We start from the raw sequence: 21,233 nt of genomic DNA on the forward strand, positions 1-21,233 counted from the left end.
ATTTAATGCCTAATTACAAAAAATTGTGTACTTTTACTTTCTTGAGTAAAAGTACGAAAAAAAATGTTACTTAAGTAAAAAAATTACTTTTTTTTTAATGTTCTTAAATATTAAATATAAACCAAAAACTTGAAATTATGAAATGTAGTGGAGTAAAAATTATGATAATATGTTTTGGAATGTTTGTTTTCCAAAGAAAAACACTAATAAAATACAAATAATTGAAAATTTACTTTTATGTAGAAAGTAAAAATACTTAAGTACTATACAACTCTGAACGCGTCTTCACATTGACTTAACATTGAAATCACTTGCGCTTGATGCCTCTACCGCGGCTGGTCTGAACGCATTACATGGAAGTCGCTGTCATTTTTATGATTGTTCCCATAATAATCGTGATTATTAGTTTGCTTTTACAAAACGAAATGTTCCCTGTTTTTTATATAATTGATTTGTGCGTTATATCGCTACAAATCCGTGAGTACAGTTTGCAAAACTGTGGGGATGGATTGCAAAAGCATGCGCACGGTTTGTGAATTTGTGTGTACGGATTGCAAAAGCTAAGGGTATGGTTTATCAATTTGTAAAACTGAGGGAACAGTTTAACCCTTGTATTGTGTTTGATTTTTGTGACGATTTTGATGGAGTGGGTCAAATTGACCCTATTTGGATTCAATGCAATTCCTTAAATATCACATTATGAAAAACAAGAAGGAATTAGGTATGAACAGGACCATTTCAGTATTAGTTTTTGTCACAAACATTTAATCAAAAAGTATGATTTTTAAAAATGCTTTTAACCACAACTTTTAAAATTTTTCTTTTAACAAATGTTGAAAATAAACTGTTTTAACATTTAATTTTTTTATTAAACATGTTTTTTTAACATACTGTTTAAAACATCCTCAATAAACAACCTAATATTGCTTTGAATTAATGCATTTTACACAAATGGTGCTTGTTTTAGTGTCATGTTTTGTGGGGCACAACTGGCATCACCTGTTTTCACCTCTGGATTTTCTGTGGGTCTGAATTCATCTGCTTTACATAGTGCTTTACACAAATGTGGGTCAAACTGATCTGCAAACATTAAAATCGTAAAACAATCATAATTTGTGTTTTAAAAAAAACGAACACATCAGTGTATGCTAACTTTAAATGCATGTTCATGGCCCTAAATGAGAAAAAGTGACAAAATGTCTGAAAGAAAATGACACCTTATTTAATATACATTGTCAATAGAAAGGATAGCTCACGTCTGGAAAAGTCTTTTTCAGTATACCTAAAAGAGTAAGGAGAAGCATTTTTACCCTATTTCAGGATGGTAAAACACCAAAATAAGCAACAAACACTGAAAACATATATTTAATTTGGGTCTGTACAGTTGCAAAAAAATGTGGGTCAAATTGACCCGCGAACAACAAAATCGTTAAAAATTTTTGGGTGTAAACTTCAAAACATATCAGAGTATCCTAACTTTGCATGCATGTTCATGACTATAAATGAGAAAAAGTCACAAAATTTCAAGAGTAAAATCACAGGTTAACTGTTTTTTCCCGACAGCTTAAATATCACAATGGGTCAAATTGACCCGAAACATAATGAAAGGGTTAATAACCTGCGAGAACTGTTTATAAACCGAGGGGATGAATTACAAAACCGTGATCATGGATTGGATTTGCAGGTCTTGTTTTTTCTTCTCCAAGGGGTGCCGACTCCATAGATTTATTTGTACTTTACTCTGTGATCCAAATTATTTGTCTTTCTATCATTGATATGCAATCATACAATATACAATATATGGTTCTGTTAACCTAAGAGTCAGACTTGAAATGTGGTAGCAAACTTTAAGGTAAATATAAGCGATCTTGAACATTCATGCCGGTGTAAAGGTATTGTCTGGCACACACAGGTGATTTCCACGTGCATTCTTCAGGAAATAAAAGGGGTCAAAGTTTGAACAGCAAAGTTAAAGTTCGACAAGAGGCAAAATGAAGGACCCGCTGAGTGGCTGTACAGTGAGTCGATACATGTTTCCTCTAGAAAATCTTTTTTTATTTTATTGTGAATGTATTTTTGTTTATGAACGTGAATGTATATGGTTGATAGAGAGGATAGGGTGTGTTCATTAACTGGGAATCTTTAAAACTTTCTAAACAGAAAAGTTTCAGTCAATAGCTGTATGACTTAAATTTATTTAATTTAATATTTTTAACACTTACTGACTGTGCTTATTCCAGAATCAATTTAAAAATCCTTATTTCTAACAAGTTTTAATTTCTTATGCCTCTTGCATTATGATTTGAATCATTCCTTTGTAAAGCACATTGACTTAATATCTTCTTGTGTTTACTTATTTATTATCATACTTTATATTTTGAATTAAACTTATGTACGAAATGTGCTGTATAAATAAACGTGCCTTGTATTGCATTGCCAAGTTTGTGAAGACAGACTGACGCTGGCACACGATTTTATCTGAATGTATTTATAATTTGAAAAGCTTTAAAGACTGCGAGAAAGATGTGTTTTTCAGTGCTTATTGTTGCACAATGTGTTACAGTACAATCTGCTGTACCAGGATCTGAAGAGACTCTCAAAGAATGGAGAGTATTTCTGCAAAGAGCTCTTGACTGTTTTTCAACAAAGGTAACGTTAAGCTTTGAACTTCTTAAACTTTTGTGAACAAAGTTCCCTCAACTTTCAAACTCACTGAAGATTGAAAAAAGACAAAAATGTACTTTGAAATGTGAAGAATATAAATGTGAAGAATATAAGACTTCAGTGGTCTTGCCGTCAGACTAAGAGCCACAGAGGTGATATGGCTTACCCAAGCAGTATAAAGTAAATAATCATGCTTAATTCTTTCATTGGTGTACATTACATTATGACAGTAATAAAAAAACATTTTTGGCATGCAGACCATTTTATATGGCAAACATTTTCTTTCTTTATATTTAGATCTGATTTGGAGATAAACTATTCTAAAGGACTTCAGAAAATTGCAAACAAACTCCTTAAAGTCTCCAAAGAAATGTGTGACAAGTGAGTGACCAACACAAGACATTTCTCATGTATGCCTACATACTGTTTACATCACGCTATGTTCAGTTTATCTTAGATAACAGTTTGTACTATAAGTCCATTTGTTGTTTTTTATTCAAAGCTCCACATATCAAGCCTGGTCCTTTATATCAGATGAGATGTTCACCTCTGCAGATGCTCACCGGTATGAAGAGTCTTTGTTTTTGGTGTGCATTCATATCCAGTGTTGGGGTAATGCATTATACGGAGCCCCTAAGAGGACATGGAGCAAAATGAAATAAAGTTTAGTTTCGCGTGAGCATGTGAAACTATCGCGTTTAGTTTCGCATGTGCATGTGAAACTATCACGTGCGCACACAATAGTTTTACGTGCGCACGCAAAACTAAACTTTATTTAATTTTAGTACCGAGCCCCTAAGGTGACATTGAAGTAAAAAAAATCTAAAGTTTAGTTTCATGTGCTCACGTGAAACTTTCATGTGCTCACGCAAAACCTTTATGTGGAGATATTTTTTAAAAGTTTAGTTTCACGTGAGCGCGTGCGCAGTTAGGAGCAAAAAAGGTTTCCCGTGAGCAAATGAAAGTTTCACATGAATTTATCACTAGATTCACGTGTGCACGCAATAGTTTCACGTGGGCTCGCGAAACTAAACTTTATTTAATTTTTGCTCCATGTCCGTGGCATGACAAGTAACGTGCATTACGTAATATTATACAACAGTTCTCTCTGGTTCTCGAATCTGATTGGCTAAGAGCTATATGATATTGTACTGATAACGGCACTGTAGCCGCTTCACCTTTCGTATTATTCCGCCACCTAGTGAATGGAGGTCCTAAGCAGGCTCATCTCTGAATGGAAAAACACAGACGCGCTGTGTGAATCACTCTCCGTGTGTGTGTCTCATTAGTTTACTAGCTCATAAATCAGTCTGTGAATCCCCAATCAGAAGTTATTCCGTCAAAGATCAGCGCTCTTGGATGTTACGTTACAGTTAATGGGAGAAATGTCTTGTCACATCGTGTGGACGATTAACACTTGGAAAGAGGAATATAAACACTCGTTTTTTTCTGGAGCTATATCTTTTATCAGAACGCGAAAACACCGTGAAACTGCAGGTAAGCACCGCAGCTTTTAAATGTGGACATTGATCATTTACTTTATCGTGACGTGACTATTAAAACATGTTATGAGATATCGCCACTGGTATATTTATAAGCAGCATGCAAAAACATCTCTCTGACACTTATAAAAACCGTTTTGTATAGTACTGACAAGAACAAAGTTTAATAATAATAATCGAGTGCTCGTATCGCGTTAAGAATACATGAGAAAGCAATAGTAACGTTTCACAAGTATAGTTTTATTAACTTTTACCTCGCGCCAAAACAATAACAACACAAAAGACACTAAATATGAATAAAAAAACAAGTACAAGTTTGATCATGACACCAAATACTGCTGATTTGATCTCATTTTGACGATCATAAACAAACAAGGCCAACATGAGAGCCAGGGTATTTCTGTCAGAAATGTAGCCCAGAGAGGGCGGTGGTCAGCGGGGCGAGTGAACACTGATGTCCGCTCATGCTTTGGTTCTTATTTGTACCGAATCTCACTAAGCAAACATTCAAACAGGCGCTATCTTTACTAATCGACTGCAGATTTAAATATAATACAGATACATTCTCGACTGAACTAATCTTAAAACTACACTTTGTGACCAAGAAACGGTAATATAAAGTAACGGCTTTTCTGTCCATTGAGTTGTTATGAGCTTCAAAGCAGCCGAAAGTTTTACCTGTCATTCTGGCCGCCCTCAAATCCGTGGCGGAAGAAGTAGTTCACAAACAAAGAGGCTTTTAAAATAACTCCGTTGTTGTTTTCTAGTTTTCGTTTTTCAAACGTGTGCCGTCGAACTGTTGTATAAAAGCAATATCGCTCTCGGAGTCGTGTGATATAGCTCTATATCATCACGGCTGTGATTGCCTCCGGCACTCGGCCTGCGGCCTCGTGCCTCTGGCCTAATCACAGCCGTGATGATAAAGAGCTATATCACACTCCTACTCGAGCGATATTGCTTAAGTATTAATTTTCTGAAGTAATGAGTAAAGTAACGCACTAATGTACACACTTATATTTGAGTTACTTTTTAAAAAAGGTAATGCGAGTTACTTTTCAGTTTAATTAATTCAATTTAAAAATAAAATAATGTACTGAATTAAACTGAACATATTAATATAGAATTACGCATTCTGTGTGCCTGAGCGGGAACAGTTTGAGTCAGAAACGGACCTTTTTGCGATCAGTAAAAACACCTGAAAGAGATCAAGCCTCAGCCAAGTAAGAAAAAGTAACGCAAAAGTAACTTAAAAGTAACATAAGCATTACTTTCCGTGAAAAATAACTAAGTAATGCAATTAGTTACTTTTTTGGGGAGTAACTTAATGTTGCAATGCATTACTTTTAAAAGTAACTTTCCCCAACACTATTCATATCAGACTTATTCTTTCAGAATGCTTGGAAATTCTCTCAACCAAGATGCTATTCAGGAAATTCGCCAAATCTTAGATGAACACACCAAAAGAAAAAGACCGGTACGTCACTTACATTTTAGTGATATTATGCAAAATCTACTTTTGGACATAAATGCATGTTGGCAGTGTATGAACACAACCACCCTAAAAAAGAAAAAATCCCCACAAAGCAGAATATTGTTTTGATTCTTTTGTTAATGTGATGTCACACTGATAAAACCCCGCCAACAGCAACTGACTGACAGTCCTGCATTACCATAGTTTCCGCCCTCAGTCTGTCATATCTCAATAGTAAAAAAACTCACTGTCCATTTTGGCAAGGAAGTGAGGAGCTGCAGCTCATTTGCATTTAAAGGTACACATGCTATAATAAATGATCTGTGGGGTATTTTGATCTGAAATTTCACGGACACATATTCCTGGCACACCTGAGACTTATATTACATCTTGTAAAAATTGGCACAAAATGTGCCCTTTGAAACTAAAGCAACTTCATAATGAACCTCGTATATGTCCACAGCTGGACAACACCATTGAAAAATCAGGAAAGCTTGTTCTCACAAACTGGAATGAGCAGATCAAGGTAAGAAAATATTGCCACGAGAACATAACATGGTTAACCTGATTAATATAAACAACTAGTGCTGAGATATCATCTGTAATAACTTTCCTAATGGTGTTTGCTTCTGTTTGCATACGTTTCTAAGGGGCTGTTTACAAAGAAAGTGTCTGCAGTATTATTTTATTGCAGTATTTGGTAATAGTTTGTATACATATGCGTCAAACCGAGGTCTTTGCCCGTTGTGTCATTATTCATAACCATAGTGTTTTATAGACAGTTTCAGCGGTAACAACATAAACAAACGGCTTTAGTGAAACACACGTAACTTCTGGTATACTCCGCTAAGACTCAATAACAACAAAGTCCTTTTAGAGTTGTTTATATTTGATAACAAGCAAAAAAAACAACAACAAGAAGAATACCTTAGTTCATATTTCATAGCTAAAGCGTATAAACACTGAGCTAATGTTGCTGTGTAAATGTGTACTATATAATGTATAAAATGTTAACTAAAAACTGTCTGCCAAACCTCCCTTCACATAGTGCTGATTCATGATCGCCATCTCCTCGTCTTTAGGAAACAAAAAAATTTGTTACTTTTGACAAGGTTCCAGAGTTCATTTTAGCCACTAGTCAGACCATTAAACTAACACAAACCGGAAGTAAAGTTCCAACCAGACGCGTAACCGCGACAACGCATGTGCATCCAATGAAACTGTCTATAGATCCAAGACATTTTGGGCAGGACATCCAAATTCATGCTTGATAAAGTTTTTGATGTCTTATTATGCATGATTCATCAGTGCACTTCATAATCTTTTCTCAAAATATAACTTTATACACCTCTGCAACAAATCTGTTCTGACTTTCCTACCCTGCAAATCACTTGGCTTCATCCTGGCAATTCAACATTTCACAATCTAAACATTTACCGTTGGATATGATATCCAATAATCCTGGATTATCCCATATGACAAAAAATATATATTTTTGAATATAATTTTAAATATGTTTAAAAATATACAAAAAATAGCCAAAAATATATGTAATGAAATATATTTTGAAATAGGTTTACAAAAAAAAATATATATAATATTTTTCACCATTTTTTGGCCATTTTTGTATATTTTGAAATATATTTTAAAGCATTTATATTTACAATGCATTCTAAGAAAAACTTTGTATGTTACAAACCTGTAAACAACTTTGTATCTAACTATTTGTGGTTGAAAATATTAAAATGAAATATAACTACAAAAATATACTTATACTTTTATATTTTATACGTTTTATACAAACTTATATATTTTGACCAGGAAAAATATATTTTTGCACTATGGGTTGTAAAATTAAAATTAATTTGTTGCCCCTCAAATACATTTTGAAATATATGTTAATATATAAAGAAAAAATAATAAAGAAAAAATATATTTAATTAAGCTTTACTTTCTACAAAATGTATTTAGCATTATGTAAAACAAATTTTTGGCCAAAGAAATTTATTTATTATTTATTGTTTAAAATGTTTTTGAATACTGTATCATGATCCATATGTGACCCTAGACCACAAAACCAGTCACAAGGGTGAGTTTTTGAAATTGACATCATCTGAAAGAGATACAACAACTGCAGGTGCAAAAAATATCTAAATATTGTGAAAATCGCCTTTAAATTTGTCCAAATGAAGTCCTTAGCAACACATATAACTAATGATACATTGATATATTTACAGTAGAAAATGTACAAAATATCTTGATGGGACATCAAGATATTGGAGTAGGGGCGTGTTTGTTTAGGTGATTTCAAATGTCAACATTGGCTTTCAGAGATCATGCACCCCGCCTTTAATATCCTAGTATGATAATTCTGTCCTGTACAGTACAATAAGTTATTGGCTGTTGCTACAAATATACTTGTGCTACTTAAGACTGGTTTTGTGCTCCAGGGTCACAAATGAAAAGAATCCCCAAATCTCAATCCCTCATTTAACTTCATTTTATCTAATTCTGCTGTATTTTATCCAGAACATTTTGCGGTCTGATTGTTTTGTGATGCCAGCAGGTACGAATCAAACAGAAATTGTGTTTGTTTCCACAGCTGAAAAAGAAGTTGATCGGGTTAACAAGAGAACACGAGGCGCTCTTTGACTTTGTGGAAAAAAATAAGCAAATCTGTACTGAGAAAGAGAAACAGAAGGTTGTGCAGTCTTGTTGATTTAAAAAAGCCATCATCATTAAAGTTGTGATGAACTGTTGTACAGAGGAATTAATGCAGTTTGTTATATCTACATGTAGATGTTCAACAGATTAACCAAGTCAGCTGAGCTTCAGGCCAAAGTTGATGAAGAATATTTCAATATGAATATGGACGGTCACCACATCCGACTGAAGCTGGAGAACACCTTAAAAAATTGCTTCCAGGTTAATAGCTTTACATAAACACATATAAACTATATCCAGCAAGCAATGGCCGTCATTTCACCGTCTAGGTTAACTAAAGTCCTGATATAGTCCAGCTATGAGTAACCCACTTCTTCTACCTAAAATAAACTCAAATTTGGTTACATGTCGTTTTTGCCTAAATCAGTGCTTCCCAATCCTGGTCCTCAAAGACCCCGTTCCAAAAAGTTTTAGATTTTTCCTAATTTAAAACACCTGATTCAACTAATCAGCCTCCTTCCAAAATGGTAAATATGTCTCCCTAACGAGCTGATGAGTTAAATCAGGTGTGTTAAATAAGGAGACATTTAAAACTTTTTGGAAAGGGGTCCTCCTCGGGGACCAGGATTGGGAAGCACTGGCCTAAATAACTTGTGAGATGTTTTATATTCCATTATGTAAGTCAACAGTGATTACAGGGTGATTACAGGGTTTCATTTATTTATTTTATTTCATACATTTTTTTTGTTCTATGGTTAGATGTGTTTGGACGGCTGCTACGTCCCTTAACTCTTTCCCCGAGTTTTCTTGTCAAATAGGAGAAAACATTTCCATGAACTAAACGTGTTCCTGATGAGGTTTTATGTTAATCTGTAATATACCGCGATTAGCCACTAGATGGCACATACCCAATTTATAAAAAACTGAAGCAAAAAATATTTACTAATTTTAAACTCTGTGCATGTTCAGCCCAGTCACACGAAATTACGTACCTATAGTCACGTAATTTTTTGATTTTTTTTTTCGTGATACGGTCACGACTTAAAAGTAACAAACTTGACGAATTTCTGTTTATGTGTCATTGTCACGTATTGGTTACTCAACTGTTTTGTTCTAATTTCTTCCCATTTTCGCTTCGGTTTAGGGTTAGATTTACATTAAATGACATCCTTACCCAAACCCAACTATAACACTAACGCCAGGCCACAATGTTTTAAAATTTAGAAGATATAATTTTTTTTTTAAATTTATATAAACCAATACTTCAAGGGACATCCTAACGCAAACACCAAATCTAACCCTAAACCGAAGCGAAAATGGTTTGAAAATAGGAAAAAGCAGTTAAGTATATCAATACGTGACAATGACAAATAAACAAAATTTGTGATATGATCACGAAAAAACACGGAAATTTGTGACAGTATAACGAACAAGAATAAAAAAATTACGTGACTATAGGTACAAAATTTTGTGAGACTGGGGAGCTATTTTTTGATAATCGTTCTGAATCTGATCTCTAACAAAATTCCTTCACAAAAAAGCAATTATTTCAGCTTTTTGCTAAAAAAAATTCTTTTTAAAGAAAATTACCCATATTTAAGAGTTTATAAACAGAGAAAAAATATAAATAGGATGAAACGTTTTTTTTACCGTTTTGTTTGTCTGTTTGTTTGTTTGAAAGCAGAGGGTCTGTTCTTTGATATTATTTGTATGTTTATATATACACTAGTCAACATTTGAAGTGAATCAAAACCTTTCTTAAAAGTTGTCTTAAAACCAATACCCAATAACCGTTCTTGTCTTAGGACAACTTTGATGAAAGTTTTTGATCCATTTCAAATGTTGAAAGTATATTTTAGAAGAAAACTTTCCTGGAAGGCATTTTGTGAAAGTTTTGTGAAAATCACAAAAAATCCTGGCGGGCAACTTTTAAAAAAAATGGCTGGCGGGGAATGAGTTAAATGCAAAATTGCTTGCTGGGTATCCTCTGTAAAGCCACCAAGTTAAAATATCCACTTTGACTCACATGCTAAATTTCAGATTGTTCAGGAATTGGAGAAGCAAAGAATAGAGACACTATCCAATACTCTGAATAAATACAGTCTCTATATGAATGCATATTCACAGACCGTCATTCATGTGAGTATCACAACTCATTAACCACTAAAAAAAATAAGATTTAGCTCTTGCAATTGTTTGCCCACACTGTACTTTACAACACCTTTTATCATCTTACTGTACGAGCTGAAACACTAACATACAGTATTTTGTTGTGCATATTTGTTTAGAAATAGCAATCATGTATGATTTGAGTATATAGTGAACGAATGTTTGTGAATTGTATGTGATGAATGTCTTTGGTGATAGAGTCATGAACAGATTGAGCAAGCGGTCAGGAGAGTTGACATAGAGACGGACATCCAGTCACTGCTCGAGAACGCCAGCGGGACAGCTGACGAAAACAAGGCTGAATTTCTGATGGCTGACTACTTTGTGAGGCTTTCAGTGAAATGAATGTTTGATTGAAAGGCTTTACAATACACACATATTTCCTGCAGAGTTCAAATGAGTTTGTGTGCTCGTGTAGGAGGAGGAAGGGAAAACAATCATGTCAAAGGACAGAAGAAAAGATGCCATTAGGACTAAACTTCAACGACTAGACGACAACATCACAAAAACCAAAAGTGACAGAGAAGGTCAGAATCTTGTAGATATTGAATTATGAAGTTTTTCTTGTACTCGCCCTCATTTCATTCGAAAATGTATTTGTGACCCTGGACCACAAAACCAGTCATGAGTCACACGGGTATATTTGTAGCAATAAGCCAACAATACATTGTATGGGTCAAAATTATTGATTTTTATGCCAAAAATCATTAGGATATTACGTAAATGTCATGTTACATGTAAATTTCCTACCATAAATAAATAAAAAACATAATTTATCATTAGTAATATGTGTTGCTAAGGACTTCATATGGACAACTTTATAGGCTATTTTCTCAATATTTAGATTTATTTGCAACCTCACATTCCAGATTTTCAAATAGTTGTATGGCAAAAATAACTTAATGTACTATCATAACCCACACATCAATAGAAAACATATTTATTCGGCTTTCAGATGATTTAAAATGTCAATTTAAAAATCAATTACCCCTATGACTGGTTTTGTGGTCCATTTTGCACATTTTCTTTATTTCATGTAACACAAAATGATAGGGAGGTTTATAAAAACACGACCACAGATAAGATTCAGGAAGTATTATCAGTGAGCAACTTGAATTATGGTCTTCCTCAGTCAAAGCTTGAAATCATATTGTGTACATTTGCAAAAGATAAGCTGTATAAGCAAATTTTATGATAGCTAAACTACCAAGTACAAGCCAGTAGTTGTTTTAGTTGTACATAAACAAATAGTTTAGACTAATTCTTTATTTAAAGAAAGCTGGTTTGTGTTTCTTGCATAAAGATCTCATTTTAAAGTGGACATATGATAAAAATCTGACTTTTTTCATGTTTAAGTGCTATATTTGGGTCCTCAGTGCTTCTATCAACCTAGAAAAGGTGAAAAAGATCAACCCAGTAACTTATTTTTGCATGTGAAAAAAATAGGTAATTGAAATTTGGCTCCTCTTGTGATGTCAGAAGGGGATCTTATTATAATAATACCGCCCCTTAATCTGCACTGTCACTGACATTTTATTGCAGAGATCAGCTCATTTGCATTTTAAAGGACACACCCCAAAACAGTACATTTTTGCTTACACCTACAAAGTGATGACTTTAACATGTTATAATAAATTATCTGCAGGGTATTTTGAGCTAAAACTTCTCATATGGGGACACCAATTTATTTGTTATATTTATTTGACATATTAAAAAGTCTTGTGAAATGTCCTCTTTAAGTCCCTATCTGTTTTGTTTAAACTGTACACTAGTGGACAAAATCGATATCTGGATTGGAAATTTATGATATTTGCTTTAAATGTTGAAATATGATGTGCATTAAAACTTAAGGTTTCTTTTAAAGACCTAATAATTTGACACAAAAAAATTGCAAACCACAGCATATTAGGAAATCTGTTTTATTCGAATATACAGAAAAACAAAAGACTCACAGGCAGAGGCGATTCTAGGGTTAGAGCTTTAGGGGTGCTGAGCACCCAATGAGCTCCGCTGCCTGCCACCACTCGCTCTTTTTTCCTACAAAAACCAATAATATGTCTATTGTAAAATAGCTATCATTTTAACATTGGTTCAACTAACTCCAAAATAAAGATTTTTTTGGAGACCTTTCAGGCATGAAAATGGGTCAGGGGTGAAAAAGATGAGAAGAATATTACCCCTCTAGGGTTCAGGAGCATGCTCCCCCTTAGAATTTTTTTAAAATAACATATTTTAAAGCATCAATCTGATGAGTTTTCAGATGCATTTTTTTGCCAACCTTTTTATTTCTAATTAATGGTGAGCTAGCACATTTTTGCCATTAATGCCATATTAAAGTCTCAGGACAAAAGGTGGGCTACACCAGCAGTGTGGGTATGGTTTTATGTGAATATACAGTGTATGTTTCAAGCCTTTGTCAAAATGACATATCTCCTAATTTATAACGTTTATGCCTACAACATATGGTAGGTTTATTCATAGTTTGTTAATTTGCAGCTTTTCTTTTAACAGTCCTTTAATTGAACCATTACCTTTACTATATGTCTAAAACAAAACACTTGTGACACCTGCACTAAGGGTTAAAAACGTTATCCCCTTTATATTAGTCTACATGTGACAAACTAAAAAAATATTTATTGTCTAGTTTGATAGTCAGACAGTTAGTGATTTCACACATAACTTACCGGTAGCCTACTGGTGGTATACAGTGATATGTAGTTCACTCTGTTCCAAACGCCATGTTTTCATGACGACTGACCAGAAAAGACGCACGTGATGTCATGTTTACATGACTCCCGATTGTTAAAACAAGTCTCAAATTAACGATAAATCATACAATAAACTTTAACAACGGAGACACACGTATGCAACTACCCACTGAGACGCACTGCATGCGTCTTGCGGAAGAACATTGTAACCGGCGCTACTTCTCTCCGTTTAAGTCTATGGACGAGTCACCCAGGTACTGTGCTACTCCGCAGCGCGCGGGTACCCGCCGGACTAAAATAATCCGAAAATAAACACTTATTATACGTGTACCATGGTGATTCATTATAAGACAAAAACACGGCTTGAAAGATTGATTCGTGATGTACTCGCTCATTATAAACATAACGTAAACATTTTGTAAGATTTGAACAAAAAAAGTTGCATCACAACAATTTTAACTGATTCTCACTCTGCGTGTGTTTCGCGCTGAATGACGGACGGGCTGCGATGCAGGTACAGAGAAGTAGAAGAAGAGGATGACACCATTTGCTTAGCGGGGAGGTTTTCATTTTCTACCTTATTATACATTTTAAACCACAAACTACGGAGTATGTTTTGGACATTATTTAACCTGGTCAAAGACGAACAAACATTTTAGAATAATTAAATTTCTTGCTCCAAGTTTTAGGGGTGCTGAGCTCCTTTTTAGGGGTGCTGAAGCACCCCTAAAAAGGGGCTAGCCTCGCCCATGCTCACAGGTACACTGAAAAGAATGATTAATTCAATTTACTCAAAATTTTTTAAGGTAAGTGGTTGCAATCAATGTATTTAAGCTACATTTAAACAAAAGTTATTTGTTTTTGCTTAAATAAATTGATTGTGACCACTTAACTTAAAAAAAATGAGTAAATTAAATAAATATTTTGTATTAATTTTTTATAAATAATTTGTTATTAATATTTGTTTATCCTCTTTTGTTGTAATATTTTGTAGTCATTGTCTTTATAAACTTTCATCATGTGCTGTAATTTTTGTAAAGCCTTTTTATATTCGACACAAAGCTTAGCATTACAGCTCGTGTATTTCAATTGTTTGAAGTTAGACGTCACTTTTGGCCACTATGGTATAACACTGACATGTTAATGTGTTTTTTTTTCAGGTTTAGAGAAAATGGTGAAAGTTTATACCGAACAACCAAACTTCTCAAATCAAAAGAATTTGGAAGAAACGGAACAGTTGCTTGATGAGGTAATGAGATGAATGCAGTGCATTATAAAATTTTGACTCATTTAAAGGGGCGGTTTCCCGGACAGAGATTAGACTAGTTCTAGACTATAATAAATGTAAGAGCTGTCCAAACTGAAAACAACTTACATTGACATATCTTAAAATACATCAGTGTCCTTTGTTTTGCCTCAAAATGACCACAAGTAATGTTTTTAGTAAGTCATGTTTGTTAAAACTAGTTATATTTCCAAATTAAACTAAGGCCTACACTGCAAAAATGATTTTCAAGAAAAAAATGTCTTAGTATTTTTGTCTTGTTTTCAGTAAAAATATCTAAAAATTCTTAAATTAAAATGATTTTTCTTGATGAGCAAAACGACCCAAGAAAATAAGTCTAGTTTTAAGAACAAAAATATCAAATTTAAGTGATTTTGTGCATAAAACAACACTGTAAAATAATTTCGTAGAAATTGCAGCTGGGTTGCTGGTAACTTACCGTAGATTTAAATTTATATTTTTTACTGGCAACATTTTGTTCAAAGTTAAATGAACATTAAACATTTACAAGTATTTGTCTTTACGGAGTAAAACTAAAAAAACAGCATCAAGCAAAACAAAATCTGAAGCAAAAAAACAGAAAAAGGTTGATGATGATTTCTGGTTCCCAGAATGCTTTGCATGAGGCTGTTATTGTATAGTTTTTTTCTGTAAAGATAAAGACTTGTTAATATTTAAAATTTATTTAACTTCGAACAAACTCTTGTCAGTAAATAACATAAATTTAAATCTACGGTAAATTACCGGCAACCCAGCTGCAATAACATTGTAATTTCTACGGATTTTTTTTACATTAAAGCAATAAAATCTGCCAATTGGGTAAGCAAATTTTTCTTGAATTTTTCTTGAATTTAGTGTTTAAGAAAAATGTTCAAGATTTTTTGCTTACCCCATTGGCAGATATTTTTTTTGCTTGTTTTATGCACGAAATCACTTACATTTGATATTTTTGGTCTAAAAATTAGACTTATTTTCTTGGGTTGTTTTGCTCATCAAGAAAAAGCATCTTAATTTAATTTAGATATTTTTACTGAAAACAAGACAAAAATACTAAGAAAATGTTTTCTTGAAATTTTTTTTTGCAGTGTAGTCCTGGTTTAAGCTAATCCCTGTCCAGGAAACCACCCCAAAAGGTCTTTAAAGAATAAATGATTGCACTTCTTTTGTAGGCGATACTCAAACTAGATCTTCTGGAGGCCACACACAATAAGCTGAGCTTCAGTCTGGCAGAGTTGGAGGGTAAACCAAAATCTCGACATCGGTTTAGTGAAAGTATTACAAAATGGAAAGATAAGGTGAGTTTGTGACCTTCTGTGGATGTACTGTTTATACTTCAATGTGCCTGCATAAACCATGTTTAGTTCAAAAACCGAACTTTGCATGCCTTTGAAACTCAGTCTACATGCCATTTTTCCCAGGATTGTGAACACAGCGTGGTTCAACTTTCTCGCCCGGTGAGAATCAAAAAGACTCCGTTCAGATCACGTCAGTTTATGAGGAGCTCATTGTTTAAGGGACCTGCAAAAAGCATGGCGACCAAGGAGAACCTAAGTGAAGAACCAAATGATGTCGAACAGAACACGGATGGCGAGCCGAGCAGTGCAGTGAATGGAACCATGATCTCATCTGAATCCTTAGAGGGTAAATGTCATCCTTTAAAATTGTTTTAGATGTTGCCCTTCTGTTTAATCAGCACCATATAAACACATTTAATATATTAAATAGATCAAATTTGTCTATACAGTGGTCTCCAACATGCTGCCCGCATGGAGTCTGTGAGTTGCCAAAGTACATTCTAGTAATAGCCTCGATTTTAATTTATTTATTTAATATTTTTATATTAGCTTGGCATCTTTTATATATGTAACATTTTGAACAATATTAAAACATATCAACTAGTAAATCAAAAAGTAAAAAGTTTTGAGTAGATTATATCAAAAAAAAGGGTTCCCACACCTTAGTTAACTTCAAATTCAAGGACCTTTCAAGGACTTTCCAGGTTCAATACCCTCAAATTTAAGGACTAAATGTGGGGACACATTTCAAGTGAGAGCAAGGTTACATCATGTTATCTTTTAAGATACATTGTTACAGTTCCCTTTTGAGGTCACTGCGGCGACACTTTGGGGATGCAAATTCAACCAATGGTGAGGCTTAACGATAAAGACAGGCTGACACGAGAGCCAGGAAGTATATCGCTATCTGAAATATTGCCAAAGACGGCGGTACAGGAACGCAGGAAGTATGGCAAGTGAGACGAATCGTCTCGTTCCCTTCTCAGGGAACAACAGTTACATACGTAACCAGAGACGTTTTCATGTGACAAACACAACTATGCAGAAAAGCATTTTGGTACACTGTAAAAAAAATCTGTAGAAATTGCAGCTGGGTTGCCGGTAATTTACCATAGATTTAAATGTATGTTTTTAACTGGCAACATTTTGTTCAAAGTTAAATGAAGATTAAACATTTACAAGTCTTTGTCTTTATAGAGTAAAACTAAAAAAACAGCATCAAGCAAAACATTCTGGGAAACAAAATCTGAAGCAAAAAACAGAAAAAGGTTGATGATGACTTTTGGTTTTATTCTGTAAAGATAAATACTTGTTAATATTTGAAATGTATTTAACTTTGAACAGATTCTTGCCAGTAAATAACATAAATGTAAATCTACAGTAAATTACCGGCATCCCAGCTGCAATAACATTGTAATTTCTACGGAATTTTTTTTACAGTGTATGAATCAACATTTGCATAAAGAAGATATAAGCATATAAAGCAAACAGTTAAGCACGTGTGCTTAAAAAGTCTAGAATTTTTATGATATTATCCTACATTAAACAGGGAATAATATGGATTTTGTTTATCAGAAAACGTCTTGCATAAAATAGATTCAAGCACTTTCAATGACCTGTATCTATTTATGTATATTTTCAAAAACTTCACAGGCCTTGAATTTTTCCCCCAGATTCACAAACTTTCAAGGATTTCAAGGACCCGTGGGAACCCTGAAAAAAGTAGCCCTCCAGATTCCTACCGTAAATTAAAAAACATTAATAATATGTGTTGCTTACGACTTCATTTCGACACTTTCATAGGCGATTAACAATATTTATATATATTTTTTTGCACAAAAATTGTCCTATTCTAACAAACATACATCAATGGAAAGAATGCTTATTTATTCAGTTTTCAGATAAGGTATAAATCTCAAATTTCCTTATGGTTGTGTAGTCCAGGGTCACATATTATTATCTCAGAGGTGCACATTGGTGCAAAATGTATACATATCTGTACCTAAATGGTAGAAGGTATAGGGGAGAGGGGCACAAAGTAATGCTTTTTGGCTTTGGCTCTATCATTCAAAAAATATTTGTATTCATATTTTTTTACACAATCAACACGCACATCTCTGCTACAAATAAACACCTAAAGTCGTACAATTGCAAACGTGACAACTTACCCCATAGGTGGATACATTTTCAACACCTGAGATTTAGTTTAAACGCAAATAATAAAATTATAAACTAAGGTGGATATTGTTTCTATATATGCCCATAATTGATAGATATCCACACATTCATCCATCCATGATCCTTCATCTAACCATCCTTGTATTAAGCATCAATGCATATAAATAGATTTTTTTGGAAGAGCTTCACAAGACAAAAAAATTATAATTGTGAGTTATTATTTCCCCTGATATTGTATTAACAGGTATCATTTTGATGAATAGTATTTACATTGTTTTCATTTCATTATCATTGTATACCTAACCCTGCTGTGTAAAAATGCTTTCAATCCCAGCTATCAGTTATTAAAAGTTGCTGACTTGTTTCAAAATGGTGTGATGTTTTAGGTAACAACACAGTGATTAAAATAATATAAAGTTGTATTTGGTGACTTACACACACACAACTCAAAAATCGAAAAAAAACCCCCACAAGATTAGTGCTGCACAATTAATCGCATCGCAATCGCAATGTCAGCCTGTGCAATTATATGACAGCAAAATGTTGCAATTATATTAAATAAATAAATGCGTGGACTTGTTAACACAAACTTTCTGATAACAGTTTGATGATTTTCCTTGCTGTTTAAAAAAGAAAAACGAACAAAAAAAGGCAGTGCACGTGTGGCATGCACGTGTGTGGTGTGCGTCGTCACTTATACCAGAGCGAAGATGAGGTTGACAGTGATCTGGTAGCTAAAAAAAAACTATGTCTGTTGTATGGCGGTATTTTGAATTTAGGGTTACTGACACTGAGCAGTTGCTACATCACGTGGCAATACGAAAACATTTCTAGTTTTACAAATACACATTTTAGCTAAACTGTGTGTGGATTTTCCTTAAAACCCATCAAGTTGACTCATGATACTATTTAGTATAATCGCAATCGCACATCGCAATATTAGCAGCAATAACCGCAATGGGAAAAATTACCCAAATCGTGCAGCCCTACACAAGATGAAGAAATTTACTTTCATGCCTCCAAAACACTTTGTTCAATATCTTAACCAAAACTTTTCACAAATTCACAGATCTTCTGACAGTAAGAGAAAAAGACCAAAAGCACAGATTGCTCTGTCCTGTATAAATATGTAAAGTAGCCGAGTTACAATTAACCCCGCATTCGTTTGTGCCCCTACTGGCTCAGTGACAGCTTGGCATCATTTATTACAGTGATGGGATAAAATTGCAGCTTACTAGGCCTGTAAACAATAAGTTTGTCTGAACAGTATATAAAGCCTACATAGTTGACCATTATTATATTTACCATTTCGTGTGGATTGTAATTGAAATTGAAGAGGTATACTAGAACAGATAATATAACTATGATAATCTGATTTGGAAAAACATCCCCTGAAATAATAACATGCTGATGTTATTAAGTGTTTGTACAAAATATATATATATATATATATATATATATATATATATATATATTGTTCTGCCTGCGGATAGTTAGATTACATACTACAGAGTAGCACAAACAAACATATGAATCTTACAAATATTTAATGCCACTAATTTGGTAAATCCAGTAATAAATTCTTACCCAAAAGCACTTTGTGATACTCATCCATACACAGGTTATTAATTCAATGGTTTGTGTGTTTGTATTAATCAGGTGCAGAATTCAGCTCTATAGGCAAATGCAAGGCTTTATACAGCTTTACATCAGAACGAGAGGATGACCTAAACATCAGTGAAGGTAACATTCATGTCTAATCTCAGAAACCTTTAGAAAGCAGCTGTTGGATATCTGTTATTGACTTTTGTACTGGTTCTGGCAGGAGATGTACTCGAACTTTTCCAGAAAGATGAAACGGGCTGGTGGTTTGGGGAGCTGAATGGACAGAGAGGACATTTCCCGTCTAATTATGTTGAAGAGCTTCCTGTTTTCATTGAAACAAAGTCATCAGAGGCTTAACTCCAAATGAGCACAAGAACAACCAGATCTACACAATCATGATTCAATAATACTGTAGGGCAGTGGTTCTCAAACTGGGGGCCGCGAGATGGTGCCAGGCGGGCCCCAGCTTTATGACATTTGATAAAATACATGAATTTATCATGAATTCTGTGAAATGAAACCTTAAAAAAATAAGGCTACTAACCAACAGCACTAATTTGTATAATTTAATGTTTTGTTTAATTAAAATGTGAAGTTTTAGAACTGTTTTTGTCATAAAGTTTCTTTTGGGGGGCCGCGAAGGAATGCACCATACACAAAGGGGGCCGCACGCTGAAAAAGTTTGAGAACCACTGCTGTAGGGTTCAACTCCCCGTTCACACATTTTAATCAATTATTTTTTGTAGTTTTGATTATCAGATGTTTTTTTTTTAATTCAATTCGAATTCCATTGATTTTAACAATCCGACTCGCATGAACACGCGCATCAAAGTCTGGTTTCGAGAGGGTTTACGTTTAGTCCCAGACTAAAATTCATGTTTGAGCGGTCTAATCTGAAAACAACTTGCACTGACGTATCTTAAAACATATCACTGACGCTGTTTTATCTCAAGATGCACACCAGTAATGTTTTTTCTAAGTTACATTTATAAAAGCTTATTAAATGTCCTAATTTATCCTGACTAAAGTCTTGTCTCTGAAACCAAGCCTGTATATTTTAATTATTTTATATTGTATTGAACTGTAACACAGGGTTGCATTTGTTAGCATTAGTAAATGCATGAGTTAACATGAACTAACAAAGAGTAATATATTTTACATATCGTTATACATTTTTGTTAACCCTTGTGACACATTTTCGATGTAGAAAGTGATTGTAAACTGGATTTGTTTTTTGTCTTGGACGTGTCAAGGATTGGTGGAGGCATTGGCTTTTTGCATTTTTGGTTTTTGTGTGGCATCAGTTTTTTTTATTTTTTTCTCCCTCATTTATTGTTAGTGGCTGTTTTGGTCCCATTGACTTCCATTATAACCACATTTTTTGACTCACAAAGCCCATTTCAACCTTTAACTCAATTTTGACCAAATGCATAGTTACTGTGCTTTGGCTTTGTAGGGCAGAATAAATGAGGGAGAAAAAAATAAAAACTGATGCTACACAAAAACTGGAGGTGCATGGGGGCCGGTGTTTTTGCCAATCTTTGACATGTCCAAGACTGTGAAAAAGGTAAACAAAAATCCAGTTTACAATCACTTTTTATATTGAAAATCGGTAATTGTGTGTGTTTTTTCCACAAATCAGTGACACCACTAATGAACTTGGCAATTAAAGAGTTAAAATCATGGAATTTT

General features: G+C 33.9%; 1 protein-coding gene across 2 annotated transcripts; it reads left to right on the plus strand.

Annotated features, from left to right (window-relative positions):
* The first annotated feature begins 1,930 nt into the window (after positions 1-1,930).
* On the plus strand, positions 1,931-21,048 carry nostrin (nitric oxide synthase trafficking). 2 transcript variants are annotated; one of them, XM_055215900.2, is made up of 16 exons: positions 1,931-2,018; positions 2,564-2,649; positions 2,962-3,045; positions 3,167-3,229; positions 5,559-5,640; positions 6,101-6,163; positions 8,240-8,338; positions 8,437-8,562; positions 10,342-10,440; positions 10,669-10,794; positions 10,889-10,997; positions 14,339-14,427; positions 15,633-15,758; positions 15,882-16,104; positions 19,596-19,679; positions 19,762-21,048. In XM_055215900.2, exons 1-16 carry the CDS (start codon positions 1,992-1,994, stop codon positions 19,896-19,898), a joined length of 1,623 nt encoding a protein of 540 aa, XP_055071875.2. In that variant the 5' UTR covers positions 1,931-1,991; the 3' UTR covers positions 19,899-21,048. The 2 variants fall into 2 exon arrangements, with proteins under 2 accessions (XP_055071875.2, XP_055071876.2); XM_055215901.2 differs by lacking the exons at positions 1,931-2,018; positions 2,564-2,649 and having other exon boundaries at positions 2,974-3,074.
* The last annotated feature ends 185 nt before the right edge of the window (positions 21,049-21,233 follow it).

Source organism: Misgurnus anguillicaudatus, chromosome 17 (genome assembly GCF_027580225.2).
Source record: "Misgurnus anguillicaudatus chromosome 17, ASM2758022v2, whole genome shotgun sequence".
Lineage (NCBI taxonomy): Eukaryota > Metazoa > Chordata > Actinopteri > Cypriniformes > Cobitidae > Misgurnus > Misgurnus anguillicaudatus.